Here is a 21,275-nt window from a genome sequence, read left to right as displayed (position 1 = left end):
ATAACTTGTTTCGAAAGGCTGGTGTTAAAGGGACTGTACAGTACTGGTTAAGGTGGGGATTCATGTTTTGAACATTCCTAAGTGAGATAATAGGAAACCTCTTATGAAATATGAAGGAGCATGTAATTTTAAGAAGGATTCAACGTTTATTTGATGAAAATTGGTTTTCAAATGGCTGAGATATCCAAAAAAGTGCTAATAATAAAAGGTGACATGCCACAGCTTTATTGAGATTTCTTTGTTTCACCTTGTTTTTGGATATCTCAGCCATTTCAAAACCGATTTTCATCAAATAAACTTTTGATACCCCTAAGAATTGCATGCCCTTTGACATCTCAGAGAGTGGTTTCTGAATGTCTCGCAAAACGTTAAAAGCTAAATCCTCACCTCGACCAGAACTGTACACACCCTTTAAATGGCAGCACGCTGGCCGAGCGAGGGGAGGCAGCCACGCCCCTCGTCCCTGTTTCTATGGATGCACACGAGGGCAATTGTCAGGGGAACAGTCACTGCGCACATGCCGCCAACAAGTTGAAACACTTCATCCAGTGACCCAGTGACATCATACAGCTTGCCTGCAAAGGAAGTGAATCAAAGATAAGTTCTGGGTTGTGACTGCATCATGAAAAGCACAAAGTGCATTCGATGTTAATGATAGCAATGATCAAAGTATGGAGAAGGGTAGTGAGATATCCCGTGTAGATAACTGACTAAAATCAACCTCTCCACCATTCACTTCAAACAGACACGCTTTATGGAAAGCTTATACGTTTTTACGTAATGGTGAATGTGTATCACCAGACAATGTGCTTGCTAATTTTTTTTTTCTCTCTCTCTCTCTGTGTCTGCGTAGGTGCCATTTGCGTTTCTTAATTACTATCATGCAGGACCCAAAATGGAACTATGATAGATGCATATGAAGACAGAAGAAAGATTATAACGTTTTATCTCATTATATTCCACTCTGACTTTTCCATCGTGCATTGACTCTGTAAACTTCAAAATGTATGTATCACTTTATATTTTGTAATTATTCGTGTGAGGTGTTTTTTTTTTCTCCTATGTAACATACCTGTAATGTACCCGGAAATCACAATACCAAATCCTGTGATAAATAATTTGGTGGAGAGGATTCCTTTGAAATTTTCCTCCGAGACGAAGGATACGAGAACAGCGTAAGATGTCGCAAAGCCGGCAAAAATACCACCACCGGCGAAGAAAGAGCAGATGAGGAGATGCATTGGGGACGACCTTGCAGGGTAAAGAAGCAGCGCCCCACTAAGAGAGGCCATGCTGGTGATGAACAGGGGCGCTCCCCAATGGTGTCTGAAACGTAGGATTACGGTCATAGTCCCCTGGAAGACCAATCCGCCTATTGACCCCACCATGGGCAGGTAGGAAGCGAACGATTCCTCGAAGCCCTTGGACATTGCGAAAGAGACGACGAAAAGAGTCCAGCTAACCATGGCAATCTGCACGACTACTTTACATGGTAAAAAGAAGAGAGTAAATGCCCACTCCTGCACCAGCACCCTCACTCCCAAATCCGACCAGACACAGTCCAGGATCCGTTCCCGAGTCCATTTAGGAGATGCGGTTTCTCGGCTTCGAAGGGTATTGTGACATTGGTTTATCGGTTTTGTGGGCGTGTCGTCGTCTGTTCGTTCTAGCAGGTGTGCTGAAGACTCCGACATTCTCGGCCGGTCATCTTCATTGGATAGGAGTTCCGTTCTATCCACGAAGTCCACAGGTGGACGGAGCGTCGCTGCTACTGGTACACAGTTTAGATACAAGGCTGCCAAACAAAGTATGGCTCCCTCGAGTCCGTATCCTTCCAGTAGGGCTGACGTCAAGACGGGAAAAAGCGCGCCCCCAACGAAGCATCCCATGAGACAGATGGAATTTGCATATCCGAATTTGTCACCGAAGTGTTGATGTAAGACAACGTGGGATATTTGGTTGACAGGGGAGCTGAACAACCCTGTGGAGAAGGGGAAAAAATCACTTCTATCAATGACATGCATGAACCCAATGGCGAATATTATGGTTTCAAGTCTCACATTCATTGCGATAAACATAGAAGCTGTGAAGTGACACTGGAAACGTGAAAAAGTTTAAATACTTAGTAGTTAAGCACGAGAACGGAAAAGATAATGAATTCCTTACAGGCCACTTCCAACATCTTCGTGTGCATTTGTGAAGGTGGCGTCTCACTGTCCCGAAATTGGTACAGGATAGCCATAATATGGATATGAAATTTTCAATTCGCGCGAAGTTGGCCCCGAAGCTGATTAAAAGCTGATCAATAGGGCAATAGGCAAAGCCAATACGACCTCTTTGCTAGCAATCTTGAGAAATTACGATAGCTTTAAGATACCCTCGCGAATAATCCGAAGATCATACGATCAGAGAATCGGATTCGAACACTTTCTTTATCATGTTCCCATCTCTGCTCAACTTCAGGACAGTGTAAAGACTGCATTTTATAGAATGACTGTGAGATACTCTCAGTGACGTCAAATCACGATGTCCCAAACTCACTATAAGGCATCAGCAGCAAAATAAAACCACCGTGTCTTATTCACGCAATTGATGTAAATGTGACCAAGCGCACCGGAACACTTCTGTTTTGTTTTTGTTTGTTTGTTTGTATTTTGGTTTGATTTTTTTTTTTTTTGTGGGGGGGGGGCAAAATCTCGACGGGGGAACATTTATGTGACGGTGTGATATCCTCGGCGAGGGAAGGAAGCGAGCGAGCAGGGGGGGGGGTGGGAGGGGGATACCCCTCCCACGGTAGGGACTTTTTGTAAAAACAGAGTACAAAAGTCGCGTTTATAGAACATCTAAAAGCATTTTTTAAAGGGAATTAAACATAGTGAAAAAAAAATCAGTGCGAAGGACTATGATTATAACATACGGGGGTACATCTAATTTCATGTGACGGTGTGAGATCCTCGGCGGGGGGGTGGGGGGGGGGGGTGGAGGGTGTGGGAGGGAGGATACCCACCTGACCGTCGGTAGGGACCTTTTGTAAAAACAGAGTATAAAAGTCGCATTTATATAGAGCATCTTAAATAAAATTTCTAGGGAATTAAACATAGTTTAAAAAAATCACTGCGAAGGACTATATTTATGAAAATTATTCATTTTACCATAAGTACGGGCAGAGGGAGCGAGCCACTTTCACTTTGCCATTCGTCTGAAATGTATTCATTATAAAGCTTAAAGGGACTGTACAGTACTGGTTGAGGTAGGAACTCAACTTGTAACGTTTTGCGAGATATTCAAAAACCACTCTATGAAATGTTAAAAAGCTTACAATTCTAAGGGGAATCAAACATTTGATGAAAATCGGTTTTGAAATGGCTGAGATATCACAAAACAAGGTAAAACAAAGAGATCCTAATAAAAGTCGTGGCATGTCAATGGTTATTTTATTATGATCGCTTTTTTTTTTTTTGATATCTCAACCTTTTCAAGGCCAATTTTCATCAAATAAACGTTGAACTTCTTTAAATTACATACTCTTTCATTTTTCATAAGAGGTTTCTCATAATCTCACCAAAAAAATATGTTATAAACCTAAATCTTCACATCAACCAGTACTGTACAGTCCCTTTAAACGTGATCGCACTGTTCGAGCAATAAAAATTATTCTAGTATTGCTAGAAAGCATAAAAGAATAGGAAAAATTGAAGGTTTACTAAAGGTATGTTTCAGGGGACACACTTGAGGACGCGAGCTACACAGTAAATTTACTCACAAGTAAATATTAGTGTATAAATATGATAATGTATATTTTTGGGGTATTATGATTGTCGCTTTTTTATAATTTTCAACTTTCAGACAAGAAAAGTGTCTTTATTGCTAATTTTGGTCTTTAAATAATTTATTAATTGTTTGTTACAGGGACACGGGGTGGGGGGCAAAAACTCGTTTTGCCCCCCCCCCCCCAAAAAAAAAAAAACACAAAACAAAAAACCAAAAAACAAGTGCCCCCTCTGCCGTCCAGCCCCCCCCCCCCCCTTCCGGCGCCCTTGAATGTGACGATGTTGCATGTCTTACCTGTAAGAAACATCATAACAGCAAACCAAAATGGTGACGTGAGATATCCCGATACGGCAATTGCTCCACTCGCACCCAACCCGCCCAAGACGCAAAGAGTTCGAGGGTCTACCAAAGTGGAGAGATAGCTCACGAGGGGACCTGGATTGTGAAAGGAAATCAGATAAATGTAAATCAGTTCTACCATACATTCAAATCTCACGAGTATTTTCGGTAGGAAAAGTTGCCTTTTACAAGCCGAAAACTTGCCTTAGACTTGCGCGATGTAAGGATTACTGACATGACTGAGGTAGAAAAAATAAAGCTGCTGAAAATGCTTATCCAATTGCCTGTTCCACTAGTGGCCTTCGATCCTATAGCAGAATCTTCGTCAGAGGCAAAATGGCAAACAAGAAGGGAAAGCGATTAAAAATTACTACACAGCAACGGCGTAAATCCATACTGAGGAGTGGGGGTTGAGGATGGTCGACGATAGTCACCATCACCACGATTACAAGCCCATATTAAACCGGACTGGCGCAGCCTTGTGGGGAGGGGGGGGGGGGAGGAGGGGGAGGAGGAGGGAGGAGGAGGGGGAGAAGCTTGGTGGGGGGCTGCCCCCCCCCCCTCCCCCCACCCACTCACACACACCCACTCACACACACACATGCACACACTTTAAAGACTTTTTGTTCTTGTTTTTGTTTGTTTGCTTTTTTATTGCTTGTCAGTCGACTTTCGGCGGAAAATCAGACCTTAAAAGTAGTAAGACTATTTTGTTGCTATTTCTTTTGTCTTTTGATTTTCTTTCTTCTTGACTGACAGGCGATTTTGACGCCCCCCTTTCAAAAACGTAGCTTCGCCCTGAAAAATGCCCAAACAAAATCAATAGAATGGTAATATGGATCTCCATTTATTTGTATGTAATAATGTAGTAGATATTTTCCTGTAGCCATTGTATTTATCATTTTTCTTGATTAAAGTCAATAAAGCCATCATCTCAAGGGGCATCGTTCTGTTTTAATGATGGTGGGTGGGGGAGGGACTTGGAGTTGGAATATCTGTGCAAGGGAGCGGAGCGACCGAGCGGAGGAGGGTCCCACACGAGGAAGATTTTGTATTTTCAGACCTGAAATTCAGCGATTTGGTGCACACTTTTGGTGAAATTTTGGATTGTTTTCCTATCAAAAAAAAAGTAAGAAAAAGAAATATTCATAGATAATTCAATGACTTAACCGTGGTATCTCAGCTCTTGCTCCGCCTGTGCGACATCACTGCGTGTAGGCCTACTAAATAATGGGACCTGTAACCTGTGTAGCCAGGATTTGATCTGGGGGAGGGAGGGTGTGGGAGGTGGGGTGTCCCCCTCCCACTGTTCCCCCCTCCCACGGTGAGAACTTTTTTTTCCGACTTGTTTAAGGTAGCAGTGTATTTTGATGTAGATTACATTGAACAATTTGCCTATAAAATTGATATCATTTAAATAAACTTATTGTATTAATTCTTACAATGAATATCATGAACGCTGTCTGTTAAGCAATCAAACAGAAAAAGCAAGCACACGAGGGTGTAGATAAAGGGCATTTCTCCTCCCACACGAAGGTGATTTTGCATTCTATTTTTCAGACCTGAAATTCAGCGATCTGGTGCAAACTTTCGGTGCCATACTTTTTTTTTTTTTTTGCAATTTTTTTTTTCCAGCGGCCCCCCCCCCCAAAAAAAAAAATAATAGAAATAGATAGGGCTTTTTTTCAGGGAAGTGTTAAAATTACGAAATTTAGCTCTTATTCCGAGTGTGCATCATCTGTGTGTATGTACAAAGTCTAATGAGGTAGAGCTTAGGGGGAGGGTATGGGAGGGGGATTCCCCCTCCCACTCGACGGAGCTTTTGCGTTATTAGAATTGAAATATAGAGCGATCTGAAGCACACTTTTTGTGGAAAATTCGGAAATTGTCATTCAGTAAAGTGTACTAAGTCTATAGAGGGGAACAAGCAAAGGGAGGGTGGCAAGATACCTCTGCCATATTCGAGGGAGCTTTTTTTCTCAGTTTTAGAACTGAAATTCAACAATCTGGTGCACACTTTTGTTGGAATATCTGGAAATTAATTTTGTCAATCAGAGAAGGTGGGAGGGGATAAGCCCTATTCCCCCCTCCTATTCATACACGATGGAGATTCTGTATCTTCTGATTGCATTTAAACGTTTTGGTGCACACATTTTGTGGCATATTTGGAAAACTGTATGTTCAAAGTGTAGATACAGTCTAATGCATGGGGGCGGGGGGGGGGGTGGGTGAGCAGGGAGAAGGCGTGGGCGAGTGCTATCACCACCCGTATACGAGGGAGCTTTTGTCTTTTTAAAGTTGAAATTGAGATATCTCGTATAAGCATATTTGATGGCTGCATTTGGGAAATTATCAAAAAAAAAAAAAGATCGGGTTCATTTGGGAATCTGAGAATCTAAATCTGTACTAAGTCCATAGGAAAAGGACCGAACGGGGGAGGGGGTGGGAGGGGATATTCCCCTCCCACGCGAGAAAGATTTTGCATTTTCAGAATTGAAATTCAGCAGTCTGGTGCATACTTTGGATAATACATTTGGATAAAACGCAAGAAAATTTTCCTCATTTTGGGAATTATTGAGGGACAAAATGACATGTCTGCCCCCCCCCCCCCCCCCGTCCTCCAGGATCGACGTCCCTGCATACGAGTGGGCTTTTGCATTCTTATAATACAACACGAATGAAAATTTTTGATTGAATTTGGAAAGCTGTCAATCCCCAAAGTGTACTAGAGTTTTTAATGGGAAACCAAGCGGGAAAAGGGTTTATTGAAAGAAGATATCCCCTCCCTCCCACCCGTGGTGGATCTTTTGTGTCCTTTTTTTTTTTTGTATGTGACAGACCTGGTGCACACTTAAGATGAAACATTTGGAAATCTGTCAATCTAAAAAGAAATAAGGAAAAGGACCGATAGACATTTTATTTTTTTGTTTTGTTTTTTGCACTTTTCAGAATTGAAATTCTGCAATCTGGTGCACACTTTGGATAAGATATTTGGACAGTTTTCTATCAAAAAAGCAAGAAAATTTTCCTCCTTTCGGCAATCATTGGCAATAAAAATGATTGTTCCCCCTCCCCCCGTCCGTCCGCCCCCCCCCCCCCCCGTCCGCCCCCGTCCTGCAAGATCGACGCCCCTGCATACGAGGGTGCTTTTGCATTTTTAGAATTCAGATGAAAATATCTCGTAAACTCATTTATGATGAATTCGGGGAAAATTTCAATCCCAGCAGTGTTTTTTTTTTTTAATTCTATTTTATTATTATTATTATTTTTTTTTTTTGGGGGGGGGGGGGGAGGAACCGAGATATCTCCTCCCACCCACAGAACTTTTACATTTTTTTTTTCAACTGAAGTAACAGACCTGGTGCACACTTTAGATGAAACATTTAGAAATCTGTTAATCTTAAGTAGAAAGGACTGAACGGGGAGGGTATAGAAGGGGGTAGGCCTATCCCCCTCTCACGCGAGGGAGATTTTGTATTTTCAGAACTGAAATTCAGCCATCTTTGGGTGAAATATTTAGAGGGAATTTTTGTAAGTGAAAGATCTGCTGCACACTCTTTGATAAAATGTTATAGGAAATACGTCGATCTCAAAAGTGTACAAAGCCTATTGAAAGGGACCCAGTAGTGGAGCTTTTGCATGTTGTAGACCCCGTTTACAGTGCGGGGCTGGGCCGAGCCGCGGCCGAGCCGCGGCCGAGCCCAGCCTCAATTGCGAGGCCGGGCCCCGCAATTTTGTCCGTTTACACTGCCGGGCTCGGCCGCGCTTTTGATTCAAACCTTTCAATATTTTGTCGTATAGGTGGCGCTCTGCTTGTAAACAAATGCAACTTGGTATTGTCTGGTTTTCAGACCCTTTGCCAAATGAATTCCGTGGCGACGAAGTCGCCCTTCGGCAAAGGCCTTTGCCGGAGGAAAGAATCCTTTGCAGGACAAAACCACTTTAAAACCACGTTGAGGGGGTTAATATCGTGAATAGCGAAAGATACAGGCAGAGGGTTTGGAAGCCAGACTAAAATTGGCCGCGCAATTGGCCGCGCATTTGGCCCAGTTTGCGTTTACACCAAGAAAAGGCCGGGCTCGGCTCGAGCCGCGGCCGAGACCACCTCCAGAGCGAGGCCAAATGCGAGGCCAATTTTGGCCTCGCATTTGGCCTTTTGCGCGTTTACACTGAAGCGGGGCTGGGCACGGCCGCGGCCGAGCAGCGGCCGAGCCTCGCACTGTAAACGGAGTCTATGATTGCAATTCAACGATCTGGTGCTAGGACCCCGTTTACAGTGCGGGGCCGGGCTCGGCCGCGGCTCGGCCGCGGCCGAGCCCGACCTCAATTGCGCGGCCGAGCCTCGCAATTTTGTCCGTTTACACTGCTGGGCTCGGCCGCGCTTTTAATTCAAACCTTTCAATATTTTGTCGTAGTGGCGCTCTGCTTGTAAACAAACGCAATTTGGTATAGCCTGGTTTTCAGACCCGTTGCCAACTGGATTCCGTGGCGACGAAGTCGCCGTTCGGGCAAAGGCCTTTGCCGAAGGAAATATCCTTTGCAGGACAAAACCACCTTAAACTATACTAGTTTTCCACGTTGAGGGGGTTAATATCGTGAATAGCGAAATGGTACGGGCAGAGGGTCTGGAAGCCAGACTAAAATTGGCCGCGCATTTGGCCCAGTTTGCGTTTACACCAAGAAGAGGCCGGGCTCGGCCGTGGCTCGGCCGCGGCCGAGCCTCGCACTGTAAACGGGGTCATAGTTCTGGCGGTATTTGGATAACTTTCCATAAAGAAAGTTCGAGATTTTTCCTCATCTCGGAAATTGCTTGGGGACTTATTATGTCTGCCCCCAAACATTTCCGTAGGGGCGGGGCAAATGCCCCTTTGCCCCCCCCCCCCCGATATAGAATCGATGCCCCTGATCATCCCTGTGTACTAGTATGCCCATAGATGTATAATGACTGAGTCATCAGAGTCATCATATTCCACGTATCACCTTCCACGTACCCGAACAATTTTTGCGATAAAAACTATCATGTTCACTGGACCTAAGTACTGGAATGAACTCCCTACGGAACTTACAAGCTGCACCACTTTAACCTCATTCAAACGAAAATTAAAACAATATCTTTTGAGCAGCTACGGCCATGCATATTGTATAGTACTTGTTGCTCAGTATTTCCTCCCTTGTCTATCTTATTTATCTTCTAGTAGTAGTCCGACGGGATCCTAACCATGTACATTATTATTCTTCGATCAGATCTGCCTGTTGCGCTCTCTAAGTTTTTATTGTTACACTCAATTGTTGGAATTCTTGCGCGTGGCAGCTGTCTGTTATCATGGTCACACGGCCTGCATGGTTTAGGACCCCGCTGGAATTTGACACCTGAGCTCCATTGTCCTTGTGTGTATATTTTATATTCACGACAAAATTCTTTTAGCCCACCTTCATTTATGTATTTATGCCAAACTGTTACGTCATCATCTCTACCTCCACACCCACTTAAAGACCTAATAAAATGGTTTAGGCATTTTTTTCTCGATGATGTAATAATATTAAATGTTAAATTCTAAGTAATTCTATGGTTGTGCGGGGTTTTTTACTGTTCTGAATTTTGTTCTATATTTGTTAACATAATGGATGCAATTTCCTCGGTTTTGGAAAACTTGCTATACTTTCACCGCATGCGGCGCACTATCACTTCTAAATTGTGATGACGTCTAAGAACGGAGTCGTTCACGACCAGTCTAGCCGTAGCCAGCGAGCTGGCAAGGCTATGGCTAGCGCAGCGCAGCGACAGCCGGCCGCCGGCGGCGGCTGCACTGGCTAGCTAGCGCTGGCGGGGGAGCGAGCTAGCGAGCGCATAGCAGGTGCTGCGCTGCACTATTGTCATTGGCTGAGCCTTTAGACAAAAGAATATTTAATGAACTGTATCGGATTTAATACTGCCAATAATACAGATTGCAACTGTGGTACGCTTGGATATCCATTATTTTCGGCAAACTCGTGAAATAGGCCCCACCACTGCGTGTCTGTACTATAGTAATACTACGGCGACTCGCCTGTTTCAGCCCCACCGTGTGGCGTTCATCTCGGTAGGTAAGCACGGCGGTGGGGCTGCCTTCCACAGTGAATACTCGTGAATGCGGCGAAAATGACTTCATAATATGGCCCTCGGCTCAACTAATTTAACGGCCAATTTAACCATAAATACAACCCTACCTAACCCTAAACCCTAGGAGGACCTACCCTTGCTTGCTATAAACGCACGGGTACGGTGCACGCGCACTGCGGTGGGGCCTATTTCACGATAGCCCCACCACCACTGCGTGTCTGTACTAATGCTACGGCGACCCGTCTGCTTTATAGGTCTAGACCTACTCGTGAATCCAGCCCCACCGTGGCATTCATCGGTAGATAAGTATGATTTTTTAGCATATAACAAAAACTACTCGACCAAAATTGACGATCATTCTTGGTATCGTTTTTCTTTGAAAATGACGCATCTAAATTACTGATCATATTGCAGAAACTGACTATGGGAAACTGGTTAGGCCTTTTTTTTTTTCTTCTTCTTCTTTTTTTTAGCCACGACCCACCCTGTAACAACATATCCCCCTAACCGTTAGGCGTTAGAGTGTAGCCTCTGTGCTACTACCAAAGATTCTGCTATTACTAATTACTAGTCTACTAGACCTAGTGCCGAAGTGGTAATAGTACTACTACTAGTAGTAGTACTAGTAGACTACTACTACTAGTAGACTACTATAACTACTAGTAGACTGCTACTAGATCTACTACTAGACTACTACTGGTAGTTTAACTTGTAAGTGCCGGCTGACGGGCCAGGCCACGGCCGGGACGCTCCCGCTTGCTTGCTGCGGCCAGAGTAGCCGCTCACTTTGTGAGCGAGCTGGGCCCGTTCTTCTAATCTACTTACTAGACAGTTACAACTTACAATGTCAGTCATGTAGAATACAGTATATCCTTTCTAACGTTAAACTATATGGGGGCATACCAGACATACCACTCTGTATTTCCCAGGCGATCGTTTCTGTGAGGTCTATTCTTGGGCTTGGTGCCATGTTCATACGCTCTTGCACTGGCAGCGGGGGAGATGCAGCTGGTTCATATCGGTAAGGTGCAGCCCCACGATAACGTTCTGGTTCATCGGCTGCCTCTCCCTCCCCATCTTCCCCTTCAACTTCATGTGCCTCCTCTTCCTCTCCGCTATCGTCAGAGCTGCAGTCTTCATCATCATCATCAATGTCGAAGTTTACCCATATAGGGGAAGACATTATGCTCGAGGTACCAGGTATCTGTGCAAGCTAACTATAGTGATAATGTACGTGGTAATGCGTACATGTCGACTGTCAGTGTGTCGACCGGGAGCGCACATCCCGCGGGGCCCGGGCCTGGCCGGGCTAGCTATCGTGTACGCGCGTGTACCAAGCTAGTAATCTGAGTGCTTGTGCTGAGCGGCGTCTGCTAACTGAGCACAACTCCGTGCTTATACGTCATCAATCGGTTCAGGGGTGTTGGTCACGTGACTATCTTTTTCGCAAAAGCTGCAACGGGGTCCTCCAAAAATGTGATATTTGGGGGAGTTTCTAGAAGCGATAAAAACCGGAACGACACTGACAACATATTTACATTGATAATCATGACATATATTTTACATTTCTTTTGCATATTAAAACATTTTGCAAGCATTTTATTAGGTCTTTTTAAGGACGTTCCTCAGTTGAGTTTGTGCGCATCCTAGCTGCGCAGGTTTCAGTGACGTAACAAAGAGCGTAGAAGCGCACTCACGAGTGATGGGCTGAGCTAGCTGAGCTGAGCAGCTGCTATGTAGTACTTTACAAAGTATATCGAGCTAGAGTGTGGTACGTACGGATATCCGACAGCATCTCCCCACCGCGGCCGCGGGGGCCTCGCTCGGCTCGCGTGCCGACTGTACGCGTTACAATCTGTACGTACTACGCAAAGTTCAGCGGTCCGAGCCGCATCATGGTCATGGTAGCACGACACTGATCGACGGGATCGGTAAGCTTGGAAGTGGAACTGAGCTGTTTACATTTTCAATCCATAGATCTGTTTTGTGACATGCAGTTCATTATCTGTTCATTAACATGGTCAAATCGAGTGCTAAGGTACCTAGGGCATTATAGGCCCTAGTCGGGGATTACTATAGTCTACTAGACTAGGTGTTAGTCTACACAACAACAACAACAACAACAACAACAAAACAAACATGAGACACATTTCATCTTTAGGTCTAACAAGTAAGACAATCTGAATATCTCTGTTAAAATCTAAATTAGATTTAAACTTGTCATTACTAATACAAAATATTTGGGTTTTCTTTATTTTTGGTTACAAAATACAAGGTTACGAAAGTATTACCAAATATGTATTTATCACTTACACCATTCAAATATTAATTTTGATTACCAAATCTGGTGTAACAAAAGGAGAATCAAATTTCGGGGGGGGGGGTACTCGAGGTACATAGTATCCATAATTCACAACACGCACTTTACCAACCACTGCAACAACCAACACATGCAATCTACAATCAACGTTATTATATTAAGATTTGTTTTTCCTTTGGAGGACCGTCAGACTAATGGCAAAATTCCCATTTCCTTATATTCATTCTTCTTCCTACATTATAACTTACTGCACATGGTTACAGCAAGTGGGTAAAACAAACAAACAAGCATGTCAATGTGGAGTTTTCCACGCTTGCGTCCACATGATATCATTATGGCTGTGTAAGGGAAATAACAAAAACGCACATGGACCTTCCTTTCTGAATATTTTTCTACCATATCAATACAATTATGACACTTTTTTGTTTTTTGTTTTTGAAAAAAGAAAGAAAAAAAAAAGAAAATGGGGTTTTGAGTGAACCGCATGAGATTCATGCATCCTAGCAGGGTATATATCCCTGCACTGGTTCCTGACCAGATTTGGGGGTGTCACGATGATTTCTGTCGCAAGGGGGCTCTGCTAGCACAAAAGCGAGCACATGAACCCCCCCCCCCCCCATTTTTACAATTGTTCTGCGTTATATAAGTAACCCTTCTTCTACAATTTAATAAAGTTTCGTAAAAATGACATGGGTTTTGAATGTACAGCATGACATTCATGAACCCCACCTAATCAGGGCATCCACGTTAGGTTTATAACCAGATTTGGGGGTCCTAGGATGATTTCTATCATATGGGAGTGCTACCAGCACAACAACTAGCACATGAACCCCCACTTTTGATTGTTTTTCTGGAATTGATAAGCCTCTTTCTACAATTTGGTCAAGTTTCGTGAAATCGACATGGGTTTTGAATGTACAGCATAAGTTTTATGAACGCATCCTGTCAGGGCATCCCTGCATAGGTTCCTGACCAGATTTTGGAGACTTACGATGATATATGTCACATGGGGGCGCTGCTAGCACAAAAACGAGCACATGAACCCCCACTTTTTGTTATTTTTCTGGAATAAGTAAGCTACAATTTGGTTAAGTTTCGTGAAAATGACATGGGTTTTGAATGTACAGCATAAGTTTTATAAACCCACCCTGTCGGGGCATCTCTGCATAGGTTCCTGACCAGATTTTTGACTTACGATGATATATGTCCCATTGGGGCGCTGCTAGCACAAAAACGAGCACATGAACCCCCACTTTTGATTGTTTTTCTGGAATTAGTAAGCCTCTTTCTACAATTTGGTCAAGTTTCGTGAAAATGACATGGGTTTTGAATGTACAGCAAAACTTTTATGAACCATGTCCTTTTGCTCACCCCTAACAGAAAACGTCGATGAGAAGGATTTGAGAGATTTCGGTGTTTTCTGCCGCGTGAGGGCGCTGCTTGCTGAAGAATGAGAGTGTAAACCCTAGCTTTAAAACCTTTTCCTCGTTTTGGGTACCCTTTTCTGCAATTCTTGCAAATTAGGAGAAAATAACGTGGATTTTGAAAGAATTATGGGGGTTCAAGTTTGTCATTGCAGATTTTGTTGGCAATCATGGTCTTGATCGTGTAACGCTATCATTTTGGTACAGGACGGCAGATTAGTCATATCCTCCAAAGTCCCGTAGAAGAAAAACAAGCACATGAACCTATGGTTTTCTTTACATATTTGGGCTTTGGATGGGTCAAAGTCACGGTATGGAAAGTTTGAAGAAAATGACATGGACTTCACTTTAAGTGAGGAACGTCCTTAAATCCTTACAATCTCAGTCGTTGTTCTCTCAATGTCCTTACTTGTAGTAGGTTATAGTTGCAACATGTGACCTTTCAGTGTTTTATTCTGTATTTTATATAGCAACATTTGATTTGATCTTGTTCGTTTTAATCGGATCCCCCAATTATAGTATGGTCTAAAAATATCCGTACTTATGCTTCCCCTAATCTGATTTTACCACGGGACCTGCGGCTCTATACAAGCTTGCTTTTACGCAGGCCCCATCATATTTTTCGCATTATGATCTCAGTTTAACTCGCATGTATTACAGACCTTGTGTATACCAAGACAAACTTTTGAACATTCCGGTGAAGCTGTATTTTGAATTATGTTCTGTATAGATTTCGTATCAATTTACTTTATATTGTGATATGTGAGAAAAATGAAAATAAATTGAAATGAAATGAAATGAAATCATCGTTTCAGGAATGATTCAGGAAATGGAGGTGGTTCGATTATACGGCGATATAGTTTTTTGTTATTGTCTGTTTGTTTGTTTTCGTACATAATTTGCAGATGGTCCCAAGTTGCTTGCGTCATAGCATGTTTACATGTAGGCCTATACTATTTGACGTTGTCAACGTCTGGACCATACCTTATGTCGATATTACTTTATATTAATTATGTATACATTATCCTACAAGATAGAATACTGTTCAGCTCTGTTACCTCTCTGAAGGCGGGCGTATATATACGAACGTCATGCAATATGCCAAAATTGATACAATCACATTTCTGCTTCCTCCATTTTTTTTTTTCAAATTTCAGGGGGATGATTGCACAGGCCATCCCCCATCCTCCATTTCAGGGGGGGGGGGGATATATCCCCCATCCCTCCCCCCCCCCCCCGGGATTTACGCCCATGCTACACAGACAACTACAAACCTTCGAGGAGGGTTAAAGGGACACAGAACAACGAAAACAAAAGTGGTGGGTTTAGAAGTCAAAGCATGGTGCCCAACGGAGAACAGGATGGATAAGTAAGGGAGATTTAAATAACGCAAGTGGGTGAACAGTCAAAAGGCAAGGGTAGGATCATAGGTCAGTAATGATCCCAAGGATCACCAGCAACTATACAGGCCTCTCTTACCATGAAAATGAAAGCATTTTGAAAAATAAGGGTGACTCGTCAGTACTCTGGAAGCTTCCTCATATACACTGTTACCTAAGAGAAAGGGACATGTATTGCACCATGTCAAATCCGAAGGAAAGGACGTTCACAACTACAAAGACATAGCTAATGTTATGAATAACATGTTTGTGGATGCACCAAAACGTCTTTAAAGGTCTTGCTTGCCGAAAGAATATTATCGCAGTTCTGCTCAGTATATCAAACTAGTAACCTGCAAATTTCTATTTGATCCTATCACCGAATGTGAAATCATGAAATCATTTGATACAATTCCGAGAAATAAGGCAGCTGGTTTGGATAGTTTACCTACAAGAGTGTGTTGAAAGATACTCTACCTTTGACTGTGACACCATTATGTTATGTACAGTTTTTACCACCATTTATTTGTCAAAAATAGTTATCAAAAGAGATAAGTCTACGTAATTCACGCAATATTATCACACTTCCAAAACCTAGAACAAATTTCATGAAATTTGGCTGCAATTATTCCAGTGTTAAGATATTCAATAACCTCCCCAAAAATGTAAGAATGATAAGTAATTTTGAAGCTTTTGAAGGAATGTTACTGTGTTTGTGATAGTGTGGATTTCATGTTTGATCTAATGTGTCTGAATTTATGCGAAACTGTTTGTGTCATCCTCTTTTGTAGCGTTGTGTTTAGTGGTAATGTTTATATTTCTTTTCTTTTTCTTTCTTGGTATCTAGTTTCTGGTATGTTGTTATGCAGTTTATTATGCTATGCTTGTGTTTATTGTTAATTTGCTTCGATCGATTTGTTAACTGTTGTGTTGTTGTTGTTTTTGTTGTTGTTGTTGTTGTTGTTGTAAAACTGTATTCACGGTCTTTCTAAAAAACAGCTTTACCCGGCTGATCGAGGGCATTTTATCCCGTGATTGAATAAAACAAAACAAACAAATAAAATAAAGAAACAAACCATTCTCAGGGCAACATCGCTTGTACCACCACTAATGTCGTGTATCTCATCACTAGAGTTTGTAGGATCCAGTATGTAGGGGAAAACCAAGACAAGCTTCTATGGGCACAGATCAATTTGATACTGTCAACACAGCCGAGATTGACGCTCCAGTTGGATACCATTATTATATGATCTCCCTAATCACTCTATCACTGACATGATTCTACAGGGCATCATATAGTATCTAGGCACCCGTCTATATAGACACAGTCCGAACCAACAGAGAGAATAGCTCTGGATGAGACGACTTCACACAATCCAGCCCCATGGCCTCAATATCCAGGGGGAAAATGACTAACATAATTTCTGTCATTCCTCACTTTGCGCCTTTTTGAATGGAGGCCTCTTATTCCCGGTCTGTTTCTTCTTCTTGTCAGAGATACTTTCATATTACAAAGTATATAGCCCTTTTCCACTTACACAGACACTCACTTGCATATAATGTCTGTATTCATATGTATTCATAATGCATTCATATGTATTCATAATGCATTATACATACATGCATAGTATTTCTCCCCTTTGGATTTTTGCTTGTACATCATTCCACTCCAAAAATGTACTGCCTTAAGTTGATATGTTTGTCATTTGCGTTAGTTGGTTGACTCTCAATTGTATTATGTTGCCGCATCTTTGTACACCAGATTAGGGATCGCTGCTTGTTCAGCTTTCTATCTCTCCCCCCCCCCCTCCCCCCACCAACATTTTGATGGCAGCATCGCGATGAAGGAAGACAAAACTCTATCAAGTAAATGACATTCTACTTTATTGAGACATTCGTGTCTCGCTGCAGTCAAAGGAACTGAATTCCACAAAAAAGAACAAAAATACATCGTAAAAAGGACAGCAATGGTTACAAAACAAGTTTGGATGATATCAACGAAAGGGATAAGTACATGCACAAAAATAAAACGAAGGCTTTATCACAGCGGATATTGACGAAGCAAGCCGTAAACTATTCCCCATTCAAACACACAGAATATCGATGATCAATAATTATAAAAGTTCGGTATTCGCTCTAACTCTTACTGTAATTAAACCACTTCTCACACACATACTCTTTCACTCTTTGAAATTTTCCCTCACTCTTTTGTAAAGTAATCCTTAGGACTTTTTACACTTGTAAATTTTTGCTTTACTAGTCCCGTACCAACGGTGGGGATAAGGGGGGGGGGGGGGGCTAAAGTCACAGGATGTGGTGGGAAAGAAATAGTTTGCAGGCACAAACCCTTGTTGGTCGTAAAGGAGTCTGCGCCAAGACTACTACATGCACCACTTTGGCACTGTCCCATAGGCCCTGTGTTGAAGCTTCTCCCAGGCTGCAGTGTAGTGGTGCGTGTATTAGTCTTGGCGCATGCAGACTCCTATACGACCAACAAGGGTTTGTGCCTGCAAACTAGGAGAGAAAGGTGCACGTCACGAGTTCGACACCACGAATCATACAGCCCATGAATCATGCTGCCCACGAGTTATACAGCCCAAGAGTCATACAGCTCATGAGTTCGACATTGAACAAACAGGGCCCACGAGACCGATACATGCACGCCCCATGTTGTAATGTCGAACTCGTGGGCTATTATTATACGTAGTATTGAGCTCATGGGCTGTATGAGTTGTGGGCTCTATGTGACTCGTGGACCTTTTTTTTTCAATGTTGAACTCATGGGCTGTATGACTCGTGGGTGTCGGTCTCGTTGGATGAACCCAGAAGAAAGATGGAGATGAAAAGACGTGCAAATAAGGGGGATAGAGTAAGAATAATGGTAACACAAGATTTTATTTGAGACTTGTTATGTTTATAGATAAAGGAAAATGATTGGTACCATTAACTTTATTTATGTAATTTTTGCTGTATATTTTGTTTCTATGATTTAATCGACTGCCTCTTGTTTTTTAGATGCATTTAAGAATAATGTTGTATAATTGAAATCTGATAAAGATATTCGTAAAAAAGGAATGCATAATGCATTTCTCACCGACGGCCGATGGGCAAATTCAGCAATGTTCTCCATCGTCGGCGCTGCAAGCACAGCCTGATACTACGACACCTAAATAACTCCTTCATTGCTATCGCTATATCCTTCCCGTGGAGCTTGCCACTCTCGGGTATTGCCTTAGACCCTGATTGAGATAGTGAGCCAAGAGACATTTCGCGATTTCAGGCCTGCCCGGTAATTGAACCAGAGAATCTGCTTTGGTACGTCGAGTCCAAAGAAACCGTTTGAGAAGTTAAAATGGGTGTAAGGCAATACCCGAGAGTGGCAAGCTCCACGGGAAGGATATAGCGATAGCAATGAAGGAGTTATTTAGGTGTCGTAGTATCAGGCTGTGCTTGCAGCGCCGACGATGGAGAACATTGCTGAATTTGCCCATCGGCCGTAGGTGAGAAATGCATTATGCATTCCTTTTTTACGAATATCTTTATCAGATTTCAATTATACAACATTATTCTTAAATGCATCTAAAAAACAAGATGCAGTCGATTAAATCATAGAAACGAAACATACAGCAATTATTACACAAATAAAGTTAATGGTACCAATCATTTTCCTTTATCTATACACATATACAACAAGTCTCAAATAAAATCTTGTGTTACCATTATTCTTACTCTATCCCCCTTATTTGCACGTCTTTTCATCTCCATCTTCCTTCTGGGTTCATCCAACAAGACCGACACACACGAGTCATACAGCCCACGAGTTCAACATTGGAAAAAAGGTCCACGAGTCACATAGAGCCCACAACTCATACAGCCCATGAGCTCAATACTACGTATAATAATAGCCCACGAGTTCGACATTACAACATGGGGTGTGTATGTATCGGTCTCGTGGGCCCTGTTTGTTCAATGTCGAGCTCATGAGCTGTATGACTCTTGGGCTGTATAAACTCGTGGGCTGTATAACTCGTGGGCAGCATGATTCATGGGCTGTATGATTCGTGGTGTCGAACTCGTGACGTGCACCTTTCTTTCCCACCACATCCTGTGACTTTAGCCATATCACTTCACACACACACACACACACACACACACACACACACACATCTTTAAACATCCACCCATTCAGGCGACATCTTTTCAGGATCCCTCCTCCTATCCACATTAATAATTTGAATATACAAATGCACACTCTTAATAGGGGACGTCATAAGCACTGATAACCTGTGGCCAAGAATAATAAAAATCAAGCGTAGAATGCGAGGGGGAAACAGCTCGCAACTGCAGAAAGGCTCTATAGAAAATTATATTTAATACTGCATACAAAGCTGTAAGTTCAATAATTGAGTTCTTTTCACCCTGATGAAGGAGAAGAAATGATATCAATAATATTAATGACATAGGGAGTACGCTCTTCGAGATCAGTTTGAGTTAGAATGAGGACTCACTGAATACGTGGAAGTATGTTAGAGCAGACTTCATTGGGGTGTGAATGAAGTAAATAATATAAAACTTTTTTTTTTCATATGCAATATACGTACTAATGCTCAAAAGGATGAATCAATGTCATGATTATATTCTATGTACTGTATACTTTATATGATATAAAATACTATCAATGTGTGTATACAGTAAGCCTATAATGTACCTTCGAGTCGTATCTAGATTATTCCTATTAGCATGAACTATAACGGTGATAGAGGGAAGTTTAACCCTAAAATGCGACAACGTAATAATATCGGACGGGTGTACTTACAGGCCAAGAAAAAGACGGTTAACTCCATGGAGAGAATAAATCCCAGAGCGCCATAGTCTGTGTCCAGTCTTTTGACCAGGGAAGGAACCAACACGCCAAAGGCTTTGAGTAGACCTTGAGTGATGCAGTCCAGTGAAAACTTGGCCACCAGCACCACGTATCTCCATTTGTCCTTAGATTCGACAAATGTCTCCGCCATGCTCTGCTCGAAGCGCCCCACAGGCCTGCATGTATATGTCAACGGGCGAAATTCGCCACCCCATTTATATTCCACCGGAGCTACGATGGGTTCGCGTGTGTTCCTGCGCACTCGCACTTTCAAAGCGATGGAGATTGAAGATTATTACACGTACCAGAAGAGTTGCTGAAAATTATTGTTGTTCTCCGTTGGAGTCTCTTTCAACATTTGGGGCTCTCTTCCCCGATGCGATTGTCTGGATTAAATCCCTTCAGAATTGTTTACACCTGGAAGTGTTTAATGACAAGCATTGTTGTAGTAACCATGGAACTTGTAGCTCCATGTAGTAACCAAGACTTTGTATATCCGATTATCTGCCTTGATATCGAGAAATATTTCTTGACAAATTTCTAAAAAAAAGCCGTGTAAACGTAGGTCTACACATGACATTGACCGCGAAGTCTGCTCCCGGACTGAGTAAAAAAACGCGCTGTGTAGCTGGCAGGTTCGGCTGCCGTGACCTCTCTGGTCAATACAATAGCACAATTGTCCTGCTACAGGCTTTTGTTGGTAAAATGTTTGTCCCATCAAACCTTCCAAAAAAAAAAAGGTATGAGCGAGGCATACTTAGTCTTGTTTTCCATGCATTTCTCAAAATATACACACGTATATGTATGTATGTATATCTGTTTATGTTTACCACAGTACATCAACAGAAATTGCTTGTATCTCCAGCGCGCGCCCTCCCTACTTTACGAATCACAATATCCGATTTTATCACATCAGTGTCTTTCCTTTTCATCCAACGCTTGTATTTACAAGGAATTGCGTCTAAATCTATATAGAGATGGTTTGACATACCATTGCACTTTTTACTGATACCTAATCGCGATTGTTGCATCTGAAGATGCGATTTTTGAAGCGTGTTTTGGATTACTTTGTCTTTAC

At 42.4% G+C, this 21,275-nt stretch overlaps 1 protein-coding gene across 1 annotated transcript; it reads right to left on the bottom strand.

Moving 5' to 3' along the window:
• Window positions 1-411: 411 nt before the first annotated feature.
• Window positions 412-20,348, bottom strand: LOC140239636 (monocarboxylate transporter 3-like). The gene is made up of 4 exons (XM_072319465.1): window positions 20,150-20,348; window positions 4,066-4,206; window positions 1,073-1,981; window positions 412-575 (listed from the first exon to the last, which is right to left on the bottom strand). The coding sequence occupies exons 1-4, from the start codon at window positions 20,346-20,348 to the stop codon at window positions 412-414; spliced, it is 1,413 nt and encodes a 470-aa protein (XP_072175566.1).
• Window positions 20,349-21,275: the final 927 nt, after the last annotated feature.

Source organism: Diadema setosum, chromosome 16 (assembly GCF_964275005.1).
Source record: "Diadema setosum chromosome 16, eeDiaSeto1, whole genome shotgun sequence".
NCBI classification, from domain to species: domain Eukaryota; kingdom Metazoa; phylum Echinodermata; class Echinoidea; order Diadematoida; family Diadematidae; genus Diadema; species Diadema setosum.
This window is presented reverse-complemented; position numbering and strand designations above follow the sequence as displayed.